Source organism: Paroedura picta, chromosome 8 (assembly GCF_049243985.1).
Source record: "Paroedura picta isolate Pp20150507F chromosome 8, Ppicta_v3.0, whole genome shotgun sequence".
Classification (NCBI taxonomy): Eukaryota; Metazoa; Chordata; class Lepidosauria; order Squamata; family Gekkonidae; genus Paroedura; species Paroedura picta.
The window spans coordinates 44423580-44449307 of NC_135376.1; the positions used below are offsets into that span (position 1 = coordinate 44423580).

At 45.5% G+C, this 25728-nt stretch overlaps 1 protein-coding gene across 2 annotated transcripts; it reads left to right on the forward strand.

Moving 5' to 3' along the window:
* The first annotated feature begins 229 nt into the window (after positions 1 to 229).
* Positions 230 to 5944, forward strand: NPM3 (nucleophosmin/nucleoplasmin 3). 2 transcript variants are annotated; one of them, XM_077349484.1, is made up of 6 exons: positions 230 to 774; positions 2544 to 2629; positions 3343 to 3462; positions 3875 to 3968; positions 4340 to 4486; positions 5386 to 5944. In XM_077349484.1, exons 1-5 carry the CDS (start codon positions 699 to 701, stop codon positions 4468 to 4470), a joined length of 507 nt encoding a protein of 168 aa, XP_077205599.1. In that variant the 5' UTR covers positions 230 to 698; the 3' UTR covers positions 4471 to 4486; positions 5386 to 5944. The 2 variants fall into 2 exon arrangements, with proteins under 2 accessions (XP_077205599.1, XP_077205598.1); XM_077349483.1 differs by having other exon boundaries at positions 247 to 774; positions 5382 to 5944.
* Positions 5945 to 25728: the final 19784 nt, after the last annotated feature.

Consider the following 25728-nt stretch of genomic DNA (forward strand, 5'->3'; position numbering starts at 1 on the left):
GGCATGCAGGTTGCCAACCAGGCTCAGGATGGCAGGAGTGGGAGTCCGGCCGGGCCCCCTTCAGGTGATAATGGTGATCCTTGGCCGCAACCAAATGGGCTATCCTGACGGCCCCCGGACCATATAACTCTTCCAAGTGACAGCCCAACCTGGCCTCCTATCTCCAGGCGTTGCTCCCTTTAAAAATCACGTCCATGTTTTGTAGCAATTACGGAGGTTTCTTTGCTGGCACAGCCACTTGGGAGGCATTTCCCCCAGCCGGGTTTCTTGCGGCGCTTCCGCTTTTCCGTCTCCTGCCAGCTTTGCAGCCGGGGTTCCTGTAGCTCTGAGGCGCGGGAAGAGAGCAGCGCGAGGCTCGTCGTGGGCACCTGCGGCCTTGCTCCGGCCCCGCCAGCGCCTCAGGGGCAGCTGCCCTCCTCCCAGGGACGGAGGACGCCGCCGCAGCCTCCGCACGCTAGCAGCCCCGGGTTGCCGTCCCCTCCCGCAGCCCCGCGACGCACCAAAGCTCGCTTCTTTCTCGCCTCTTCATTGCAAAGGAAGCGCGGACGCCGCCTCTCCCGCCCCTCGTCCTCGCTGGCCTTCTCATTGGGGGCCGCGGGCGCGGCGTGCCTCCAGGGGCGGTCCCAGGCAGGCCGGGCTCGGGGGATCCAGCGCCTCCCTCCCTCTCTGTCTCTCCACGCCCTGTCGTCGGTGCGGGCATGGCTGCCTTCGCGGACCTGGAAAGCAGCGTGGATGGCGCCGGGGCTTCCATTTGCACCGGCGTCTTCCTCTTCGGTGAGTCTGAGGGCGCCAGTTCCGGATCTCGGAGCAGGAAGCCCCAAAGTGCTGCGCTCGTTGGAGGGGACGACGATCAACCCCCACGCGGCCCGTCCACCCCCCTCCTCCCCTCCCTCGGCCAGATTGTCCCGCCGTCTTTCTCTCCCTTTGCTGCCTGACATCTTCTTGGCTGGAGAGCCGTGGCTGTCCCGCCCTGTCACCGGTCCCAGCGTGGCTTCGGCCGGCAGCGCTTCCACGTGGCTTGAGTCGCTGGGGGAAGGAAGCGGAAGCGGTTCTGCCCGAGGTTTCTCGGCTCCTGCTCCGTGTGGAAGGAAGCGCGCCCCTCGAATGCATAAACGGCAGAAGCGCTTCGTCTTTCATGTCGGTACAGAGTTCAGCGCATAGGAATTGTCTGGGTATTTTTTTAAAGATGGAAAGGCAGGATAAGGTTTCTTCTTAATCATTCATAGAATTTTAATGCAAATAGGTTTTGTTGGAAGCGCAATCACCAAATCGTTAGTCAATGTTTTAAATTGTAGCCATAAATCACAGGCTATTAACTGCTATCTGGCTCCTTAGTAAGTATTATTGAGGTTGCTCAGCAATTCTGGGAGCTCATTCCATTCCACCAGGTAGAGGCCAGGTTCACTTTCTGGGGGCCCGGGACCACCAGCAGATTCATACCCACAGAGCGAAGAGGCCTGCGGTGAGCAGAAGGAGATAAGTGGCCCTGCAGATAGCTAGGCCCCAGGCTGTGTATAGCCTTAAAGGTCAAAACTTGAACTTTATTCTAAAGCTAACCAGCAACCAACGCAGCTGCCTCAGCAATGGATGGACATGGCTTCTCCAAGATGATCTAGTTGTGCTGCTGCATTTTGTACCAGTTGTAATTTCCAGGTCAGGGACAAGAGTAGGCTCACATAGAGCAAGTTACAGAATTAAATTTTTAGAACCGGATGTATGTGTAATTAATAACGAAAACACTTTTATTTGACATGCACACATGGGTTATGATCTAATTAACTTTGATATATTCTGTTTAATGGGAAATAATTAAAGAAAACCCTACTCTAAAAAGCAAGATTGATTCTTCTCTGGCCAGAATTCCAAGAACCACCCAGTTTGAGGTTCTCATCTTTGTAAAAGTTAAGAGAGGGAGGGACTACTAAGTTTTTCTGCCGTCCAGTTTGGCCGTGTTTGCTGTATTGTTTTGTTGTGGGACTTAGGACCACAGTTGTTAGAGCAGATGCAGAACAGCTACTGCTTCTGTAGCAACAAAACCCACATTCTTTATTGTTAGCTGCCTCAAGAATCATCTATATAGCAATGAACCATAAATAGAAAATGAAACAAAAAGCATTTAAAAACAATTAAGATTCCAATATGACAGCAATAAATAGAAACTAATTAACCCTACAAGAAGTCTTAAAACTTCAACGGAAACACAGCAGCAATGAATAAAACAGCAATTAACACCATAGTAGGGGGAAAATATGTAGAAGGCCATTAGCAGCGTAACATCAGTATAATTGTTACAATAAATGTATCTAATACCGCTTTCATCCTGCTTTTATCTGACACATGGAAAATGTAGCAAGCAAATAATGAGGGGGGCATTCCAGTCAAGGCATCATAACAGACAACCTTGTTTCTTCTTGCTTCAGAAGGCATAGGTTACTGAGCCAGCTTCTGAAAATGACCTTAGATGATGGATATGTGCAGCCACACATTTGACTTGCTTGAATGCCTTGTCCATTTCAACATTTGCTCTATTGCATTTTCTCCAGGATGTGAGTTAAACAGCAGTGACCGAATGTACACATTTACAATATCTGAAGAGGATGACTCTGATCATACCTTAGCTCTGAATACGGTAAGACACCTGGGTCAGTCATTGGGTGTGCGAGGAGTATGGCTGGTAAAATGCAGGAGATTGAGAGCCATTTGCATCAGAGGCTGGCGGAAAGCACTGCTGCTAGCATAATAGATCTGCATGTCCCAGGCCTGTGCAGGCTTCTTAAAAGAAGAAAGTGGGTGCTATTATGTACTGTGAAAGTTCTTGAGTTGATCATGGGAGCGTTAATATATCTCCCGTAGGTGTACACACCACATTTCATATGTAGTGAGCTGTGACTCACAAAATTCATGCTGAAATAAATGATATTTCTGTTTAGGGGACCTCTGGGAGCCTGTTTGGTTTTACTGTAAACACCGTTATCTGATCAATGTTAATAGACCAGAAACGGACCTCATGCATGGGCCATCAGGAACAGTGCCCTTTCCTCTAGGGATAAAAACCAGGAGCTGACCTGTCCTGAACTACACAAACCCAGAAGCAGTTCAGTGAGAGGTGATCCTAGTTAGTTGCCTAATGAGTTTTTATTTGGTTATGTCTGAGGAGAATGCAAGGAAATCTCTTCCCTTTACAGCTTGGTTGCTTCTCTAACTAGGTCTTCCTGTCTTCTTCTCGTTCTGCCTCCAAACACTGGCTCTGTGAGTTCAACTTTGTTAGTTGAGAGCACTACCTTTTAGATGGCTGATGCAGGATGGGCCATTTTTGACACTTTTGTCTCCTTCATTTTAAAGGTTTGCCTGTCAGAAGGTGCCAAGGATGAATGCAACATAGTAGAAGTTGTTGGTCGCAACTATCACAATGAAGTCATTCCTGTGCAAGTGGCCAATCTGAAGTTGTCATGCCAACCCTCGGTAAAATGGTCTACTGAAAACTTAAGCTCAGGCCCTAGGGTGGAGATGACTAGTGGCTCCAGGGTATCTGAGTTGATAGGGCAGGGAAAAAGTGCTTGGTTTTACCAGTTTGAACTTAGAAGGCCTGGGACTGCCTCTTGAATATTGTATAGACTTTTTCAGGCCAGTATTTAAGAAATCCTACAGGAGGGTGTTGTTGAATTCTTGAGGATGTCATTCACATATGCATGCAAGGTACATAGTCTGGACAAGGGACTGAAGAGAGTCAGGAAAGACAATTGGAAACATATCTGAGTTAGCAAGAGGGAGAATAAAGCTAGAGTTATCCTCATCTATGTTGAGGTCACGGCAACCCCCTCCCCATTAAATGTATATTTACCCCTAACTTCTGTTTCCCATCATCTCTCCACAGTTGAGTTTGAATGATTTTCAACTTCAGCCTCCAGTGACCTTCCGCCTGCGTTCAGGATCTGGTCCTGTTCACCTTTCAGGACTACACCAGATCTGTAAGGAAATCCAGGCAGCTATTACGTGCCAAGGGGAACGGGGCTAGAAATGAAGAGGTGGGAGATATGTGTCACCTTTTAAAGACAGATGTGGTAGAGGGTTGGCATCTACAACACTGAAACAACTGACAAATATAAAGTATTGAAATGTGTGGCTATTACTATACCACTATTCAAACTGCCCAAGCACATGATTACCCTCCAAAGGTCAACCTGAGCCATTCAGCTTTGCCTGCCCAGCAGGAACTGAGCAAGTCTGGCAGGGCAGGGCTGTCATCTCGCTCAGGGGACAAGAGTGGTAGAGAGGGGGGCTGAAGCCATTTTCCAGGTCCAAGTAATGCTGTCCATTAAGAGGACGCTCTTGGTTTCAGTTCATAGGCGGGATCTCGTGGATGATGAATTAAGTGACGAGGATGAGGATTTCAGTGAGGAAGACAAGTTCAGTGATGAGGAAGAGCTCTCCCCTGTCAAGCCAGCCAAGAAGAAGAAACAGAAGTCTTAGCTTGGCCTCCGCAAAGGTACGTGCTGGCAGCGAGGACTGTGCAGCTTCGAAGGCAGCGGATTCTTACCACAGTGAAGCACCATCTTGTCCTTGGGCTAGAGCAAGCTTTCTCAACCAGGGTTTCATAAAACCCTGGGGTTGCTTGATGGCCCTGGCAGGATTTCCCAAATGGGTGGGAGTTAATTAGTTTTTAATATATTTTTTAATTTGTTAAACATTTATCGAGTGATGTGACCATATATGTTCATGTTGACCCCCCCCCAAAAAATGGCCATTGATGGGCCTGGAGGGGGTGGGAAGGGGAGGAGCCCTGGGTCGGCATGTACGTAGCTGTGCTTCCCAAGTATATTCTGTGCAATCATGCCACTTCTGGGGTTTCTCGAAATCTGAAGACCGTTTCAGGGGTGTCTCAATGGTAAAAAAGTTGAGAAAGGCTGGACTATAGAAACGGGCACCTTTTCATGCTCTTCATGGCCCCATAACCAAAGCTGCAACTTCCAATAAGAACCTGCCTTAAAAGAAAGGTTTCTGGGCAAGGACATGATGCACCCCTTCTCCTCTGCCTTAAGGCTTCCGTAGCCTTGGTGTCCATCCCCCCTTCTCATCTGCTGCAGAGCTTCAGTTTTGCAGCAAGTAAAAAGAGAGGCTGCATGGCTGGACAACTGTAGTGTTAAGGGAAGTGCCTTTCCTGGAGAGTGGGGAGGGCACAAGGGGGTCTCCCAAGTCATTCTTGAATACTATTGGTGTATAAGAATCCCCCTTTGTCTGTTGGGAGGAAGTGGAGCCAGCAGTACTTGCACTTTCCCCTCTCCCTGCCAAGCCCTGAAAATTTTAACCTACTTTGAACTGTGATAATAGTCTTTTGGTGCTTGATTTCTTGGGAAAATAAACCCATGTTTCTCTCTCTCTAGCCAGAACCTACAGCTGATTTAAGTGACCTTTGCTACAAATTCTGTGGGGAAAGCTGTTGTTGCAGGTCCCATAGGAGGCTTGGAAAAGCACATCCTAGATACCTTCCCTTTTCTTCCCAGGAAAACTAGTTGCTCCTGTGCCTTTTGTACCTGGAAAGGTACACTTGACTGCTGCTACTTGGTGTGGTGTGTATCTCTATGCATTGGTTATCTTGAAGGACATTGTGCCTTGGAGAAATGGGTGATGCCCCTGGGAGTCCTTGAGGTTTCTGTGCATATGGTGCAGAGTGTCAGATTGGCACTCAACATGGTTAATTTTTTTACTCCTTCACTCATCACCATGAAGATGCCCACTGGATTCACTTTCTGAAAAAGAAAAGTATTTTCTTAAAATTGCTTTTGAACAGTTTTTGACACTGCTTAAATACTATTGGTATTACAGGGTTGTGGGTTTTTTTTTTGTCTTATGTTTCTCTAATATAAGGATTGTGTATTGGCAGGAGTGAAAACAACCTTTTTAATAAGGTGCTTTATATTTTAGAATAAAAATATTTTGCAATTTGTGGGCTGCTGTAAATTGTTTTACTGGATAGCTGAAGAATTGGCAACATTATTTCATTTACCAGGTAAACCTTGTGTGTTCTTTGCTGTGTTCTTTCTCTCCTTCCATTCCTTTCTCCAATTATGAACCAAGTACAGAGCACAAATGAAATGGCCTGATAGTAAAGTAGTTCACCGGTCCATCTACTCTGATAGGCAGCAGTTCTCCAGGATCACAAGAAGAGAGAGTTCTTTTGTCAGCGACTGGGGATGCCAGGCAGGGGGTGAAGCGAGAGATTCTTTTACATGCAAAGCATGGGTTCAACTATTCTACCAAAGAGAACACTCCCCTCACACACATTTTATTTATTTATTCAATTAATTTGTACCCTGCCTTTCTCCCCAATGGGGACCCAAACTGGCTTATATTGTTCTCCTCCATTTTATCCTCACAACAACCCTGTGAGGTAGGTTAAGCTGAGAGATTGTCCATGCCGAAATTGGTGATATGAAGCCAGATCTTCCAGATACTAGTCCAACCTTCTCAACAACTACATCACCTTGGCACTTTCTTTCAGTCAATTTCAATGATTGCTTGTCAGCGAGTGGGGTGGGGGGAATGCATTGTCTGGTACCTTCAAACACTGACAAATACTGTGACCGCACTACTCACCTGCCCTCACCTGGCTTGAACGTAGAGGGGGATTCTTATTTGCAGTTATATCTATACTTCATTTCCTCCTCCTGTGAGAGACCCAGAGCAGTTTTTGACAGCTTTTTCTCTGCATCTGCTTTATTGTATGCTGTGAATGACAGCAACTCTGGGAGGTAGGTTAGGCTGAGAGGGAGTAACAGGCCCAGTGAGCTTCCATAACTTGCGTCTCTCAGATTCTAGTCTGACTAAACACTACTCCACACTGGCTTTCAGGATGCTGTTCTTTCAGTGAATCAGCTGCTGTGGGCATCTGAGTGGGTGAAGTTTGCACACTGGAAATGACCTCTTTTAGTTCCTAGGCTGGTAGTGTGTGCTCTTGCATTTTGTGCCCTGTTGGCACCCAGTTAGTGCAAGATCCTCATGAGGCCCCATAAGACTATAACATGACAGCCCTTGAGGGACTGTGTTCAGCCTGCTGTGATAGCAGCAACAGGTGGTGAAAGGAATGCTACAAAGGTCTTTCTTCCCTCAATCTTGCATTTACTCTGAAAAAAACAAGTCCTGTGTGCAACCACAAGATGGCAGCCATGTCTGCAGGATGGGGGCCCTCCTTGGACTGCTTCTTAGGGAAGTTGGAGAAATGGTTTTGTTTCTCATCCACCTTGAAGGTTTTGGAGGAAGGCTTGGCTCCGTATATATGAGGAAATAATTATGGAGCAGTCTGCAGTTTTGCTTGGGCTATAGCAGCAGAATAGTGCTGCTTCAAGGTATCGTCAAGGCTGGCTGTCACTCCAAACCTTTGTTTGGCTAGAGTCATCTGGCAAATAGTTTCTTTTTAAAATAAATTTGTGGATTTTAGCATACATTATTACCTATTAAATTTACATCCCATCCTGTTTTACTGCCCAAGACTAGCATTCCCAGAATGCAAATTGTCGCTAGGATGTAATCTTTTGTAGCATACTGCTGGGCCGGGTGGATGGGGGATGCACAGCACTGAATGCCTGTGTTAAATCTCTGGTCTGGGTTAGGCTAGTGAGTCATGAAATCCTATTGCTGCCAGAATTCAGAACGTGCACGGTATATACGGCTGTTTTCCAAGAGTATCAGGGTCAGGTTTGAGTATATATTTATCCCATTCATAATATTCTCACAACAACCCTAGAACAAAGTTTGAGTTCAGTGGCACCTTTAAGACCAACAATGTCCTTGGATACAATGAAACGGGAGTTACCATTCTGTAGTTCAAGCATGAGCAGTGAACTAACATACCACATAATGAAAATGTTTAACAGATTCCAGAACAGGGATAACAAGCTCAGTTTATAACATTACCATTTGTTTGGGTTCAATTCTAGGGGAAAACATGAGTTAAGTTAGACTGAGATCCTGTGACAAGCCTGCAATTAGCAGTTTTATTCTTGTACCTCTTTTACCATTGCAGCTCCTTAGCATATCACCTAATTTCTTAATTGGCAGGCACAGTTGTCAGCCCTTGAAATAAGTCTGGCTCCTTGGCAGAACCTAGAGCCACAGCACTGTTCTTTTAAAATGACCAATAACTGCGCATGTTTACAGCTTCCTTCTGCCAAGCAATGCTACGGAGATCTGTCTTGAATTGAGCATGCCTCAAGAAAGAAAACTAGAAGTGTCAGCAAAGCAGATAAGAAGAGTTGCTTCTTATATGCCACTTTTCTCTACCTGAAGGAGTCTCAAAATGGCTTGCAATCACCTTCCCTTTCCTTTCCCCACAACAGACACTCTGTGAGGTAGGCAAGGCTGAGAGAGCCCTGATATTACTGCTCCATCAGAACAGCTCTATCAGTGCTATGGTGAGCTCAAGGTCACCCAGCTGGCTCCATGTGTGGGAGCGCAGAATCAAACCCGGCTCACCAGATTAGAAGTCTGCACTCCTAACCATTACGCCAAAATGGTTCAGCTCAACTATTGCCTATACTCCAGGCCACATGTATAACTCAAATTTATGCAGCATTTTATTAAGCCTTTAGAAGATGGTCTAGAAAACGTTTACCCATATTATAGACCGGTAATGAGCCAAAGATCAATCCCATGAATAATTGGTAAATTAATGGCAGAAAACACAATGTTCAGACCAGATAACTTCATTGCCCCCCCTCCCCAACAGAAAACCTCCACCGAAAACCACAATTGTTTCTGTGCCAGAAACAATAAGGGCTGCTGATGACATGGTTGAACAGAACTTGAACAGAAGATGTGATTTTAAGTTGTTTCAATGTTTTAATGTTTAGGTTTTGATGTTAGTTGTATGATTATTTTCCTACTGATTTACACTGCCCTAAACCTGCATGGGAGGGCAGTATACAAATTATTAATAGATGATGATGATGATAATGATAATGATGATGATGATGATGAACATAAGCCAAACCAACCACTACAAGTTTCGTGCATAGTACAAAGTGTGAGAAATGCTGGGAACAAATGTTTTTATCTTGTGTGTGCACAGCCCATACATGGCAGAATGCTAACTATAACCTCGTTGGTTCCTGTTTTGAGGCGGTTCAGTCTACAGAGACATCATTTTTCTTCTGAGCTTTCTTGCTTGGGGGAGTATACAATGCTCCCCCCCCTTTTCCTTTATCAACACAACAACCATATAAAACAGGTTAGGCTGAGAGAATGCAACTGGCTTTAAATCACCCAATGAGTTTTATGGTCAGGATTTGAACCCGGGTATCCTCCATCCTAACTGGATATTAACCATTATACCATGTTGGCTGGAGCATTCCTGCTATCAGAGCTGCACTAGGAAATGGCTCTTTCCTTGCTTTAAAGCAGTGGTCCCCAACCCCCGGTCCGGGGACCAGTACCGGTCCATGGATCAGTCGGTATCGGGCTGCGGCTCCTTCTCATTCTCCTCCCTGGCTGGTGCCTCAGGGGCTGCCCTGCCACTCTGCCACCGGTTCACCTTTGGTGCTTTCCAGCGGCCGCCATGGCTGGGGCTTCCCCTTGGCGTGGCACTGCGCAGCTGCTGCTGGCAGCACCCCCCAGTGGGTGGCGGGAAGTCAGGGGCACCGGCTGGAAAGCAAGTGGAGCAGGGGCTCAGCTGGTAAAAGACTACCCCCCCCCCGGGCCTCAGTAAAATTGTCAAGCGTTGACCAGTCTCCAGTGATAAAAAGGTTGGGGACCACTGCTTTAAAGGACCCAATAATCCTCCTTGCTGTCAGGGCTGGATCAGCTTTTGCTTGATTGACCAAGGACAACCCTCTACTTCTGGCTCAAACATTGCTGGTTTGGGGCGAACAAGCATTTTGTTTTGGAGCTAAATATTAGACTTGCTTTGTGTTTTCCCAGCTTCCCATATGGCTCCACCCTATCTGGTTCTGGTTCTGTTCACTTTGTGAGGCTGCTATTGTACATCACACTAGCCTTTCCAATGTTGTCTAATACAATCAGGTTGGGTAGACCTCTTGGAGCAGAGCATTTCATTTTAATATGGACGGTAATAAAAGGACCCCGAAATGACATCTTCAAGGATTCCATTTTTATTTGCCAAGTTCAATCAGACTCAATTTCCAGCTCTATTGCAATTGGTCTACATGGCGTCTGCCGTTCCAGTTCTTTTGTGTTTTTTCTAGGCTGATCTTAGAGCTAAAGGGCTCAACAACAGTGGCCTGGAAAGAAAAGGAAGCTAAAAATGGCAGACATAAACTCTGTCAAGTGGATGTGGAAGAAATAGGAATGCAGCTGCTACCTCTTATGTTTCACATGAGGAACAGAAGTGGATTGGTCCTGCATAAGATTCCCTTGATATCTCTTATTGTTTAACTCTCAACCTCCTTCAAAGCTGTAACTGTCAGATGATGCAGCCAGGTGAATATTAATGACCTCCGTTCTGGGACCAGAATTATATGTATTGTATATGCTATCTTGTATTTGGGAGTCCCATATGTGGTTTTGAGGTTATCTTGATATAGCCTGGCTTTGCTAACAGTTCACCCAAATTTGCATGAGAAAGAAATATTGTGCTAAACCTTTTTAAAATGAAAAATGATGTTCAAGTAATGCATATTTTTAGCAGGTTCCTACATAGGAAATGTAGCAAAACAATTAGAATCAAAGTTTAAGTCTTCCGGATTTGGCAGTTTTATGTTATGGGTTCCTTCAATAATTGGGATGTGCCTATGAAAATACAGGTGAATGTGTTTGGCTTTCTTAAATGTCAGCATTTTCATGGGACTAAATCTGTATCAGCTTAATATTAGATCTGTTTTTATGATGTTAGCAAAATCAGGGGGCTGTGTAGGGAGTCGGCAGTTTTCTTGGTATGTTGGTCGTGTTGGCCATGTGCACGTTTTGATTCCGTATGGTCTGATGCATTCAGTCTGGAAGGAGTAACATTTAACCCTTGTGGATTAAAGCGTGCATGTTGAGATTGGCATCAGGGGTAGGTGTGTGTGGAAGATCACACATTTAGAACAAGTCTAAGGGGAAAGAATAGGATTAGAGGGTCAGGCTAGGGCAATAGCTTCCCCTCTGGAGATGATGCTATCAAAACAGGTTCAAATACCTTGTGCAAACAAACAGGATTGTCAAGGGAGAGGAGAGCCTGCTCTCTCAGGTTGCTTTTAGAAAACCTCACCGAAGACAAGGGGTTGTTAGTTTGTTTTTCCCAGGCAGAGAAGAGCAAGGTATGTGTTTCCTTTTCCTTTTATTGAAAACAAAAGAAAAAAGGGGGGGCAAAGTAAATTTTTCATGAGTGAGTGCACACAGCTTGCAGACAGCTCATTGCGCTTGGTGTGATGCTACAGCACAAACAACAAATGCAATCCCTGGATTTCTGAGCGGGCTCATGGGAAGGGATCGTACCCCCTCGTCTTTGGATTGGCAAGGATGGACACGAGAGCTAGAAGAATAAATTGGATAGTGGGAGATGAAACAGGAGATCTGAGAAGCTTGCTCTAAAATGTCGTCAAGTTAAAAGGGTAGAACGGAGGTAGGTATAGAAAAGAGCCAAGCACCACAACTGGGAATAAAGACCTTGCTTCAGCTGTAGCTGAGTTGATTAATTATTGGCCTATATTAGAAGAAAGATGGAGTGGGGGTGGATTCTGTAGCCTTCAATACAAATACTTAAGGCAAAGGTTTCCATTTTAGCTTCACCAGACTGTATAGCCTCAAACATCCCTTCTGTTTAAGTATCTCAGTGGTTGGCTTTGTTTCTGCCACTGCAAACGCTGGCAGGGGCTCATGGGAATTGTAGTCCATGAACATCTGGAGGACCACAGGTTGACTACCCCTGGTTTAGAGGCCTACATGACTTGGGACCAGCACACCTGAAGGATCAGCTACTTACCTGACCTCTGTGCAGCTGGGGAGAAGGCCTTATAGTCATGGAACTCTTCCCAGAGAGACTCGCCTTTCCCTGTCGGTTGTCTTCTGCCAAAGTGCCAAGAGTTTTTTTGTTTTATCTGACATTCCCTCAGTGACCCCTCCTTCCTGCTGTTTTCATGTATGTATGTTTTATTGTAGTGTATGTGTATTTTAACGCTGTTTGAATTATGTGGTTCTGTTTGAGTTTTAATGGTTTTTACGATGTGATTTCATTATGTATGTTTTAAATCTGTTAGCCTTGGTAGCCCTGATCAAGGCATGAAGTCAAGAGTATTAATTTTTATTAATAAATTATCAATAATGATGTATTTGTCCTGGGCCTCTATGACTTCAGAGAGGGAAAGCAGTGTTACATTTTGGTTAGTGAATTAACAGCAAATATTCCAGTCAAGGGAAGGACAAATGAAAGACACATTAGAGTGGGAAGGCCTGCTTGGTGTAGTGGTTAGGAGCACAGACTTCTAATCTGGTGAGCTGGGTTTGATTCCCTGCTCTTCTTCCACATGCAGCCAGCTGGGTGGCCTTGGGCTAGCGACAGCACTGATAAAGCTGTTCTGACCGAGCAGTAATATCAGGGCTCTCTCAGCCTCACCCACCTCACAGGGTGTCTGTTGTGGGGAGAGGAAAGGGAAGGTGAATGTAAGCCGCTTTGAGACTCCTTCGGGTAGGGAAAAAGCAGCATATAAGAATTAACTCTCCTCCTCCTCCTCCAGGCAAACAGGTCTTTGTTGCATCCACTCGAACTGGGACTGTACTCTGGCAGTGACAGGACTGGAAGATCCCAAGGAACTGAATTATCCTGTTATGTGGGAAACCTTGTAGATTGTCCAGTCTTGAGGATGTGGACAAGATTGTTGGAAGTCAGAGACTGCTTGTACAACCCTTGCCCCTTCTTGCTGCTTAAATTGGCTGGGCATGGGGTCCAGGAGCTAGTAAATGCCTCCTTGAGAGTTAGGTCTGTAGTTTGCACATCCACATCATCACTCCAAGCTGAATGTGCACATGTAGACTAGCTCCAAAAGTTACTGTCTTGGGTAACTGTCACAAAATATAAACCTTCATAAAAATCCTTTGATTCATGAACATGTATAGGAACCCTTGAGCTAAATTGTATCATGCTGCCAAGATTTGTAGGCCACCCACTTAAATGCTCAGAGCCTCAAATTCATTTGCTCAAAGTCTTGCAAAAAGGGGCTGGACAATTAAAAATAATAGCCTCCTCACTTCAAGAGGGGACAGCTCTTGACCTTTGTACTAAGTTGGGCCTCTGTTTGTTCTGTTATTGTCCGAAGCTGGATTAAACATGTTTGTCTTGCATTCTAAGGAGAGTTCTTTCTTTCTGGTTAGAAAGCTCTTTTGATTTGGCGAGAGAGTGACTGTGTATGACTGTTGAGGAATCCCTTTTATGCATTGCCTTCAAGTAGCGTAGTGAACGAGTAAGTCCCTGGTCCCAATCTCACTTCTGTTATGAACTCAGTAAATGGCAACCACTTTCGGCAACCTCTATCTCTCAGTCACTCCCTCTCCAAATATACAACACAGGGTCCCTTGAATGACAGAGCTCAAAACCGGTGTGGTGGTCACCCCAAACATAAGTATGTTGTACATGCAGGATGTACAATCCAGGAGGTTTGGAGAGACAAGTACATGCTAAATCTGCTTGACATTATGAGTACTGAGGTATTATGAGTCTAAAGTTGTGTGTGTCTGTTTTGTACTGTGGTAGTGAGTGGCATGAGAAGGCTTGTGTGTGGCATCGTAGCAGCCACATGATGCAACAGCATAAAGTGGCCTGCCTGTTGAGGGGCGGGGTGCGCATGAGGCATGGATCCTTTCTTGTGCAAGATGTGAGTCTGCTTTGCCTGGAACTTGTAGAAAGTTTCTGAAGAGGAAGTTCTCCTACAGTGGGGCGGAAGTTATCCAGAGTGGTTAGGTCACACCTCAGCTTGCTCAGGTAGGGCAATTGTAATGCAAATTTTGCAGCCCTGTAGCTGGTGACCAGAGCCTGACCTTCCAGTCTTCATTGCTCTGCTGCTCAGGTAGGACATCCTGAGCCTTGCTCCTGATCAGGAATTATTCAATTAAATACCTACAAGGAGAGAAACCTTAAGAAATCCAGATTCCAAGTGAATTATCACTGGGACGCATTCGTTCCCCAGGTCCATCTCCCCAGCGTCCCTGGAAGGGACAAGGCCAGGGACATTCTGGAGCTCCGGAAGCACGTCCCCATTAAAGAGACATGAGCCTTGAACCATGTGGGCCCCTGTAGTTCCAAGATAGCGCTGCCCATGAATAACAAGAATATGGCAGAGCTGCCTCTCCACCTCACCAATACAGGCTCCTACAGCAGAGCCGACAAGTCAGGGGATGAGGTCACTTATGCCTCTTCTGACCAGGCTGCACACCACTCAACCAGGAGGAGGGGGGGAAGTGTAACCTCCACTTCTCACTGGTACATCAGCTACTGGGAGGAGGAGCAGCAACTCTTTCTGGACTTCCTACAAAGGTGGAGGTTGAGGAGGGCCAAGGCACACAACGCTGCCAGGGAGCCCTGTGGGCAGACGTTCATTATGAGCAATTCTGTCAAAGGGACCATAGAGAGCAGGAGTGGCTGGCCTCTGATTGTTATGCATCTGATTCTTCAGACAGGAAGGAATTCAGACTCAGGCACATTAGGGGGGGGCCACCCAAACGACATTTGCTGATAAGCCCCCAACATCATGCTGGCTCATCTCAAGCCCCCAGTGAGTCCCACTCCACACCCTCCCTTTTGGAGGCCATATCCAATAAAGAAGAGGATGAGCTTTCAGGAGAGTAAACCATGGAGGCTCCAGACACTTCTACAAAACTATTCCAAGCAGAACATTTTCGTATTCTGCCTAAGGTCACTACTACACTAAAATATGAAATGGAAGTCCAGGAAAACCCCCAGTCAAAAGCTTCTGCCAGTCTGGACACTAGAGTGTTCATGCATTCCCAACTAGCTTTGATGATGTTCTGAAAGCTGAATGGGCCACCCCAGAGATTGGGAATTCTCCCACCTCCATCGCCAAGCGGCTATATACACTTATGGAAGATGTGATGGAGGATCTCAAGGTGCACCTCAGTGATGCGCCTGTGGTGGCTCTGCAATTGGAGGCAATTCTGGCAAAAGACAGTGACAGACCAATTAAGAGAACAAGAGGAATGAATACAATCTCAAGAAGAATAACGAGGCTTCCTCCATGGCGATTCACGTGTCTGCAGCCTTATCCAACTTTACTAGGGACATCATCATCTGGACAGATGACATGCTGAAATCCCCGGACTCCAGTGGCAAAGCAGGCCCTCTTGAAGATCAAGTGAGCAGTGGAATTTGCAGCTGTTGCATCCCAGGACAATATGCAATTCTGCCAATGTGGCAATACACCACAACATATGGCTTAAATATTGGAAGTTCGACCACACACCCAAGAACTCATCAAAATTCTCCAGCCGATTCCTCTTTGGCGAATCCAACCTGGACAAGGTGTTGGTGGAGACAACAGAAAAGAAGAAAGCCATGCCTGCCACTATGAGTTCCAGCTGAGACAGAGACGAGTCCTTTCACCCCTGTCACCCATTGGGAAGACCCAGAGGCTCCAGGAATTTCAGAAACTTGATCCTCTAAATACAAACCCAGGTTTCCAACTCATAAATCACTACCCTACAGACTCAGCAACCCAGAAAACTTGCCACCTGACTAACTGATTGGAGGCTGGGTCCACTTCTGGGACGTGTGGAGCTGCTCCAATATAGACCAGTAGGTTCTAGACATCGTCTCAGAAGGTTATCTAAGAGAACTCACAGCAAAACCTCAAAATCACTTTGTTCAGTCCTCCATAGCCAAGACACTGCACAGAAGATTACTACTGTCTCAATCCATACAACACTTAGCTGATATCAGGACCATTGAGGAGTTGCCATCCAAACCAACAAGCTGGTTGACTCAGCACACCCAAGAACTAACCATCCCAAACATCTACAAGGCATTTTTGAGACCTAAGAGTTTGACTTTGTGTACTGACTTTTAGTTTAAAAAATATTAGTCAAAGCATTACAAAATAGTGATAGCAAACTTGCTTCACCAAACTGGATGTTAAGAAACATGCAACCCCCCCCCCCTCCCAAGAAGGTGCCCCCATCCTCCAAAGGACTAAAGTTAAACCAGAGAATCTCTGCAGTAGAAGAAACAGAAGAGAAGGGGGATTTTTGCAAGCCCAGAAGAGCCAGTGTGATATATGATGCCCAGGGCCATTGTGGCAATGCCAGCTGATGTCAAGCACAGAATCACAGTCCAAGCAAAGTGGGTTTGGAAGCCAGTAGAACCAGTACAATGTGCTCTGTTCAACATGCCCAGTACCTATTGTTCATCATATTAACAAATGTTTTCTACTATTCTGCTCTTAAATGCACTTTGGCACCTAGCAGGATAGGGATGAGAAGGGTTTAAGACCCAGAAGTGAAAATAAAGCAGGGGGGAAGGAGGGATAGAAAAAGGGAGATGGAAATGAATGAGAAACATGAAAAAGAGGGAGAGAAATTAACAGTGATCTTGATGCAGCAACCTGACTACTGCTTTGTCAGATCTGGCTGAGCTGTTTGCAAGGAAAGGGAGAGAGAAAGGCTGGGCTAAGGGAGAAAATGGCCAGCCCTAAATACTAACGGTTGTACATCCACACACAACTCAGTATAGTACTACATAATATCTACTATTGCACAGTCACACAATCATATGCCTTTGAACAAATGGACTACTTACCATACACAGAAAGCTCAAACAATGTGAAAACGAACCATTTACTAGCCCTAAAATGCACCTAATGCCAGATTATTACCTCCTCTCTCCAGTCTCAATGTAGATTCATGCTTCTACGGGGGGGGGGGGGGAACACCTTTCCCCCCATTTCAATCCCCCTCATGCCAACAGTTTGTATGTTGTGTGTGGGTTTTTTAACCAAGCAGTGCAATATTATTTTTCACGGACTGCACTATAAAAGGCAACTATAGATTCATCCTGTGACAGCTGCCAAGGAATCCACTGGTCCACCTCCTGAGGAAGGTGAGTGGCAGGGAAGCATCTGGTACCTTTGCTGGCTGCTTGCACTAGCCTTGTCTCAGACAGATCCGTGTCTGCAATTATTTTCTGGCTGTTTTTCTTTACGGTTGCAAACAAAGAAAAGTGACAGGGGAAGCAGTCCATAGGATACGGCCTTGCTAGCACTCCTGTGCCCCACACGCCATGTAATGCCTTTCATTCACGCTGGAGAAAGTTCTGCCCAACATGGAGCTGGGTGAGGAGGAGATTGAGGCAGGTCTGGCGTTCCATTGGTTTGGTTCCTTACCTGGGAAACATGGCTTCTGCCTTCTGCCACTGACCATCAAAGAGTGTAAGAGAAGCCTGCTCCCATGGATGGTTGCTGCTGCCCCTAGGCCATGCTTGTGCTGTGGGTGTAAACAGCAAGGTCATTCCCATGGGACAGGGTCCTGGAGGGCTGGGCTTGGGAGGGCTCTGAGCCTGGGAGAGAAGAGATGTTAATTGCATCCCACAGTCTTGCCTGGGGCTAACTGGAGCCACCCATCTGTAGCAAAGGTGCTGTTGTCACTAAAAGACTGTGTTAATACAAGATCTCAGAGTTGAGATGGGGCGGAGGGGGCTTTGCCTGTGCTGTGAACTCTGAGATTGTTGTTTTTATTGGCTAGGCCAAGTGGCCTAGGATGCAAATCTACGCGGAGTTCCCATTCTCACAGACCCTCTGGCTTTTTATGAGGAGGGTGTGTGGTCGAAAGGAATGGAGAGGTCAGCATCGATGTAACACCAACATGACTACCCATCTCACTGAAGGGTGGAGCCTATGGATTCAGTCTCTGGCTCTCCTGGGTCTTGTGACTCCATCCCTGCAATCCTTACAATTGCCTCCTTTGGTAGTAATCTGAGGAACACAGGGACATGTTGCCACGTGGATCCAGGCCGTGTTTGAACAAGTCTGATGCTGGCAGCAGGAGATGAACTCAGCAATCAACCTCTGCTCCTGCTGCCTCTTGAGTTGATAGTTCAGCTGCAGAAGCAGCAATGAGAGGGAGCTATGGGGGACTGCTCCCCGGACACCGCAGACATGGCTGTTCTAATTCACTGTGGTCTTCTTCAAGATTGTTACCTGCTCCAGGCCCTTCTGACAGAGAAAGTTAGATAATCTAGATCTTACAAGGACAAGCACCACATTGGCAAGATCTTTCCTGTCCAGGAAGAGCCCCAACTGCCTCAGCAGCCAAAGCAGGTCAAAGTAGGGTTGCCAGGGCCTTCCAAGCAAGGGACAGGGTTGCACTTACCAGGAGCAAGGAGGAATGCTTCTAACTATAGAGTTTTTACCCTCAAATCACTTCTGGGTTACATAGGCACTCCACTGAAATGCCAGGCATTTCTACATTTGGGAGGGGGAGTTATAATTCATCCCCTCCAACCAGGTGGCCAGTGGCAGAGAGGTGGGGCCTGGCAGTGGGAGACTGCTTCCTCCACCAGGGGGCCAGGCATTCCTAGTTGAAAGGCACCCCTGGACACCAGTTTATCCAACAGACCTCAATTCCTGGCTCAAACCCTTACCCCACCCATAGTGCCTGTTTGTCAGGATTACATTTCAGTTGATTAGACGTCATCCATTCCAAACCTGTTTCCAGGCACCTGTTCATGTTTTCTATAGCCTCCCTGGCATCTGTTGAGAGCATGAGATATGAGCCAAATGTTGTCCACGTATTGGTGGCAACTTGGCCAATTCTCTGCATGAGATTTAAAAACACTTTAAAAACCATGAAGGACAAGTTGGAACTTTGTGGGACCCCACAGGTTGGAGACCAACAGATGAAGCAGCAGTTCCCTGGCACTATAGTCTGAAACCACTGCAGAACAGTGGCTTCCAGTCTGAACCCTGAAAGGTGGACCAAAAGTATACCCCAAGAAGCCCAGGAAAATTGTCAGAGCCTTACAAATATGGCTGCACCTTAGAATTTATATGTAGTCAAATAAGCAAGTTAATGCTGTTGAGAAAAGTCTGCTTTTTCAATTACTAGCTCAGTGGGGGGCTTCCCTGCATACAGTGAACTGCTTAGGCTAATACTCTTTAACCTTAGTGCTAGATTACTTCTACCAGCTTCCCCCAAGGAAGCCCTTGAAGACAATTCAGAAACACAGCTGGTGCCCAAATGCAGCTTGTTGGCTCTTAATAGGAAACAGGTGAGCTAGCCATAGCATAGCTTTCTGATGCCCAGTTGCACTGGATGCTTATTTGTTCCTGGGTTTCACTCAATGTGCTAGTTTTGACCTTTTGAGCCTTCTACAAGCTGGGATGCCTGGACCTGAAGACAGTCTTTTCCCATAGGCTATCAGATAATGGCTTCAGTCCTTCTACTAGAATCTGTTTTCTTGTCAGGGGCTGCCCTGCCCTCTATCCCAGGGTCACAGTTTGACTACCCCTTTTCTATCCTCTTCCAAATCAGGCTCCTGTACTAAAGTCAATGGGGAAAACTGCTGAAAAGCCCCTGCATGGAGCCATCTATCTTCCTTGGGGCCCTAGGAATTTGGAAGACCAAAAGCCAGAGCTACATCTGAACCAGGTGAAGGATCATGCGTCTGGCATCTTGAGGTATCCCGTGCGCCAGTCTCATGCAGGTAGAGGATGCCATGTTAGATCTTTGCACTATCCAGGACCCAACTCTGGCTAGAGTGGAGTGAGGTTACCAGCTCCCTCTGTGGCCCATAGTTCAGGTCTACAGCTCTGGGTAGCTCCCTTACATCCAGGCAGGGCTGGGTTGACCTGACCTTGGCTGGCTGTCAGAGACCAGTGACTTTGCCTCCAGTGTAACCTTAGATAGGTAATGAGATGCACACACCTCTGTCTTGAGGAAAATTAGGACCATGTGCTCACAAAAGGCTTTTTCTCAGAGAATTCCCTTGTTGTGGAAGAGGCTACCCAGAGAAGTGACGGCTATGCCATATCCGTTAATGCAGTGGTCTCCAACCTTTTTATCACGAGGGACTGGTCAATGCTTGACAATTTTACTGAGGCCCTGGGGGGGTAGTCTTTTGCTGAGGGACGTCGCCGCTGCCTGAGCCCCTACTCCACTTGCTTTCCTGCCGGTGTGCCTGACTTCCTGCCACCCGCTAGGGGGTGCTGCCAGCAGCAGCTGCGCAGTGCCACGACGAGGAGAAGCAACAGCCATGGCGTCCGCTGGAGAGCACCAAAGGTGAGCCAGTGGCAGAGTGGCAGGGCAGCCCCCGAGGCAGCAGCTGAGGACGAGGACGAGGAGGAGCCGCAGCCCGGTACAGACTGATCCACAGACCGGTACCGGTCCCCGGACTGGAGGTTTGGGACCACTGCGTTAATGTACTTGAGAATATGCGAAGCAGAACTTTTAGCAGAGTCTTTGATTAATTAGTTATATTTCCATAAGAACTTCTGTATGTTTTTGTGATCGTTTGGTACTTTGTGAGCCACTTAATACTTTTTTTAAAGAGTAGTATAAAATTACCTTAAATAACATAAAAGGTATTATAATACTAGCAGTTTAATTTTCAGTCCCAATTTCTGACTCACCTTTTGACTAAGGAGAGTGTTCATGGTGCAAAATGAACTGCAGTCAAGTGTGTTGGATATCGATCTCCCCCTCCCCCATCCAGAGAGAGCAGCAAAGCCTTACATTGGCAGTGGGGCCTGAAAGCAAATGGGAATATGCAGAGTTGGAAATGTGCAGTATAGCAAGGGACTGCTTTGGATGCTGCCCAGTGGGTGGTAGTCCAGTGTGGGAATTTCCTTCCTTAGTGTGATGAGCTCCCCCCCCCCCATTCATTTGTTGTGTTTTGCTCTCTTGGTTTATTTTCCTTTCGAACTAGCAGTTCTACATGAACATAAAAAGTGGGCTACTTGGCACAGGTGAACGTTCAATCTAGTTTGAGGAGGTAGTTATTATATCAAAATGACGGTTGACTTTCTTGATAAATTTTAGTTGGAACAAGCTCCTAAACATGGGCTTCTTCGAGCAGAAGTCTTAATATCTGCAGACAGAGATGAATGTAGGCATAATAAAAGAAGCTTGCTCATCAGATGAGTTTTCATTGTAGAGCACATTCCAAAAAGTCAGTAAATTAATATAGTTCGATTTTGTGGTTCTGCCCACTCCTCTTTTGGGGAAGCCTTCAGAGTGATAGGAGTGCCACCTTGTGGACAAAGGTGGTATTAACAGATACGTCTCATCTGCCCAAGGAGACCTTCAATGCATCCTGTTATTTCCAGTGATGATGCAGTATAATATCTCACAGATGTGTCAAAATGTTTCACATTGCTTAAAAAGATTTATTGTGAGCAAAGATCCTCTAAAAGGGGTATGATTTCCATGAGCCATCATGGCCAGGCTTTCTCGACCTGGGTTTTGTGAAACCCTGGGGTTTCTTGATGACCCTGGAAGGATTTCCTGAGTGGGTGGGAGTCAATTAAGTTTTATATATTTTAAAAATGTGTTAACTATTTAATGAGTGAGATGACTGTATTGGTCGTGTTGACCTCCCCCCCCCCAAAAAAAATTGGTGAATGATGGGCCTGGAGGGGGTGGGAAGCAGAGGGGCCCTGGGTGGGCATATACACAGCTGCACTTCCCAATCATATTCTGCATGATCGTGCCACTTCCAAGCCAGAAAATAATGTTTCCAGCAGTTCTCAATGGGAAAAGAGTTAAGAAAGGATTGTCTAGACCAGGGGTAGTCAAACTGCGGCCCTCCAGATGCCCATGGACTACAATTCCCATGAGCCCCTGCCAGCAAATGATCTAGGTCTAGGAAATGACCCTGGTCTAGGGTCGCTGGCAAACTACATAAATGGAGATGGAGGCTTTGCCTTCCAAGCCTTGCTGGGCAGAAGGAGAAAAAGTGGTCATAAACATTCCTGTTCATGAGAACTGGTTCCAGGGGGGTCACTGTCCAGGAAACAAGGAGTGAAGTATTCTGACCTTCCCCACCATTAGCCTGATGATAGAAAGGGAGCTGGAACTGGAGAGGAATTAGCAGCCACTAAACCCTATTGGATTCTATGGCATTTACTTCTGAGTAGATACCAAGAATCCTGCAACCTTGCCCTGAAGGTTTACTTTCCCGTAGCCTGTCTAGAGCAATATAAAGAGCCTTTCACCCATGAGGCATACAATTTAGGATGGGAACTTCTCAGACCCTCATTCTCTTGAAAGTGATCTCCCACCTTTGGCCCTGAGGCTGGCCTAGCTGGGACCTGGAGCTGGCAACACTAGGCTTGTGCTTGGTAGGCCAGTTGACGTAGCAAGGAAGGCTGCCTTTCAGGCCCCAGGTAACTGTGCTGGAGCTACTGAGGCTGCCCTGTGCCAGGATTCTGCAGGGAAGGATGACTCTCAGCAACCTGCTCTAGTCCAGCCTGGCACTTTGTCTGAGAGGCTCTGAACCAGCAAGCAGGGACTAACCAATAAAAAGAGCAGAAGGGGAATGAAAACTTCATCTTATCAGGCAACAGTGGTTAAAAAAAACCCGCAGCCTCCATGCTAGAAGTTGTTGAAACAGGATCGAAAACAACAGCCATTATCACAACACTTTTCCTTAGAACTCTGGTGCAGTCACATCCAGAATATTGTGCAAGCCCTGGTTGCCTGATTTCCAAAAAGACACAGTAGAGCTGGGGAAAAGAAAAGGGAAACCTAAATTATCAAGGGGTTGGAGCACCCTCCCTATGTGGAAAAGTTAAAGGGTTTTGGGATTAGTAAGTAAAGACATGACAGATGTTTGTTTAAACTTTAAACAGCAACAGGTATGACGGCAAGAGATTCCCCACCCCCCTCCTTCCTTTCCCATCATACTAGAATTTGAGATCAGCCAGTGAAACCGACCAGGGTTACAGTTGGAATGTTCACTTGCTTTCATGCCTTACTTGTGCTCCTGAGGATTGATTTATTTTAATTAAAACGTTTATATCCTACCTTATCTCCTCAGACTCCAGGCTAACAATCCAAAATGAGGTTCTGGGGGGGGGGAGTCCAAAATGGGGGTGGGGGATCCAGCTAGATTCCCCGATGGGAATCGGGATGCTGGACTAGACATGCCACACATGTGTCCTGAGCAGCCACACATGTAAGGAGCCACAAAGGCCCAGAAATAACATCCAAACTTCATCAAGTGCACAACATTTAAATAGTTCCAAGTGGAATTTTAGACTCCGGAGACCTGAGAGTCATCAAAGCATAAGGAACAAAAGAATCTGTATCTCCTGCAAGTTACGACAGCAAATCTATGGTGTGTGTCAACACTTATAAGATAAAATAGAAAGGATGAACCCAGTAGACAAGTAAGTACTTTCCAGATTTATTTCTAGATGATTTATGTATTCACTGCACTGAAAATTTAGTATGCCTCTTCTATTTTCATTTCCCGATGATCTGGATCTCAAGTGCTTCTTAGGAGAAATGACAAATCAATCATTTGGGTGGGGGTAAAAATGAAACTGCTTTTCAAGAACTGGGCAGGGCTTTCATTGATCTGAATGGCCCTAATACGGTATTGTTAATAGGCATAAAAACAGACAAAGGTGAACTTGGCAAGTGTTTATGAGATGGAAATGCCATCTAGAATAAAGTATTAGTGATTTAATTTTTGCATGTCAGACTGTTATTCAAGGCACAAAAGCAGGAGAAGAGAGACATTTGGCAACCTGTGTGATTGTAGAATCTAAAAGATCAAAAACAGTAGGAAGATCCCCACCTTTTTAAAAGCTATACATGAGTCACATATCTGGATATTTCATGTGTTCTCTCTGTGGATCTTATGGGTACTATATGCATAGAAGAGTAGGTAATAATTACTAGATAGTAGATATATGCATTCCAGATTGCATGTATAGACCCTGTCCAAGATATAATTGTATAAGAATCAATTAAGCCTGCCTTGAGAAGTTACAGATGTTTTAAAACTACTCCTAAGTCATTTTAAAATAGTTGTAATTAAAGTAAGAAAATATATTTTGACCAGAATAAATAATTCCTATTATGTCGGGGAGGAGTATATAAATTCTTCACAATTGCTGAATGAGAAACTATATAGGAAAGTGTGTTGATTGAGTCATAATTGCAATGTCTAAGTAACCAAGACCAATGTGTAATTGTTTCAGAGAAGATTGTTGCTTGTTAATAATCCATTAGTGTAACAAAGTACATATGCCTATTGTGGTAAATCACTTGTTATGTTTTATGTCTCAAGTACTTCAACAGAATATGATTTTTATGGGGGAAAGCATAAAAATTAACAATAATATTTCAGATTTATGATGTTTGTTTTCAGTGGTCAAAGCATTTTGTATACATTATCTTGGTAATCTTCACATACCTATAAGGAAAGTCACTGATCTTACCCTCCTTCATAGGCAGGAGGGTATGGAAAGCTTAAAGATAAAGGTTTGAACTGGAGCCTTTTTAAAATTCAGGAATACAGAGTATTCTGTTTAAAACAAACAAACAAAAGCTTAAGAAGCAAAAAAGTGGATTACTTTATATTTGGAAGAAGAAGAGAGCAAAGAAATGGTGAAGAGGACAGTGCTCCCTTTGGACACAGCCTGTTGTAGGAATGACAGAATATGTCTGTGTGTGTGTGTGTGTGTGTGTGTGTGTGTGTGTGTATCAGGGTCTTTAGTCTGTCATTCAGGGCTCTGGCTGACAGGAGCTGTTTTGGTGGCAGAAAGCACTGATTGCTGATTTGAGGAAACAAAATAGCAATTGTAATTATGGGCTTTGATAAGATAAGGGGAGTGTGTGTGTGTGGGGTGGGGTGTTCTGAGCAATCACTAGCCATTTACACTGAATTAGCTGCTGTCACTCCAGCTCAGGCGCAGGCAGAAGAGGCGGGGGACATTCTTAACAGGATAGATTCCCTAAAGGGCTGGGGCATCTCTGATGACAGCAGGTCTTCCTTGTCTTGGCCCCATTTCTAGTCTATGTTCATTGTACAGCTGTGAAGGACCCACTCCTGATCCAAGACAGGTACGTGGAGAGATGCATGGATACCCACACACAGGTGAGAATGTGGACCAGAATGGCATGTTCTTCTTTATTTTTGTGATTACTTTCTCACATCCTACCTTTATGTTCAATGATGATGCATGCCCTCATGAAAAGTAGAATATCTTCTGTTGAAAAAAATGAAAAAGAGCCCTATGCATATTGAATATTATTCATTATTTATCAGTGCAGTGTCTCTGCCTTTGTTAATTGGTGAGATCATTTCTAGCCATAGTTGATGTCTTTAAAGCTAAGGACCAGTTTTGCTCCATGTCCCTACCTTTGGAGCAACAGGAAATCTTCCAAGATGTAGATGCATTGGGAATTGAGAAGTGTTAAGAGCTGCTAAAAATTTTGTGTGTGTTTTTCAGTCCAGTCTGATAAATCTTTAGTCTGAACTAAGTCCTATTGCATTGAATGGGACTTACTCTTTAGTTTGCACACATAGGATTACTGAGAACTAGTTTTCTTTAGATATTTTGGCATCAGGTTTGTGCAGTGAACCCACCGCAAAGTATGTCTGATGTTTGCAATAGAAAACATGCTATTGAACATTTGCTTGGCTATAAAACTAGCAGTGTGGAAATGAGTCTTCAGAATGTTGCAACTTGTTTGTTCCTCTGTCTTTTTCAGAAACATTTCCTGTGAGCAGGTGATTGGGTCTTGGGCATGAAACAGTTAGGAACTGAGCAAAGATATTTAGAGGAA

What these genes read in the sequence shown, in the direction of transcription:
- NPM3 (XM_077349484.1), top strand. Translation starts at nt 699, where the DNA reads ATGGCTGCCTTCGCGGACCTGGAAAGCAGCGTGGATGGCGCCGGGGCT. An exon ending in ATACCTTAGCTCTGAATACG is followed by an intron (nt 2,630 to 3,342) that starts GTAAGACACCTG and finishes TTCATTTTAAAG; the next exon opens with GTTTGCCTGTCAGAAGGTGC. An exon ending in AGTTGTCATGCCAACCCTCG is followed by an intron (nt 3,463 to 3,874) that starts GTAAAATGGTCT and finishes ATCTCTCCACAG; the next exon opens with TTGAGTTTGAATGATTTTCA.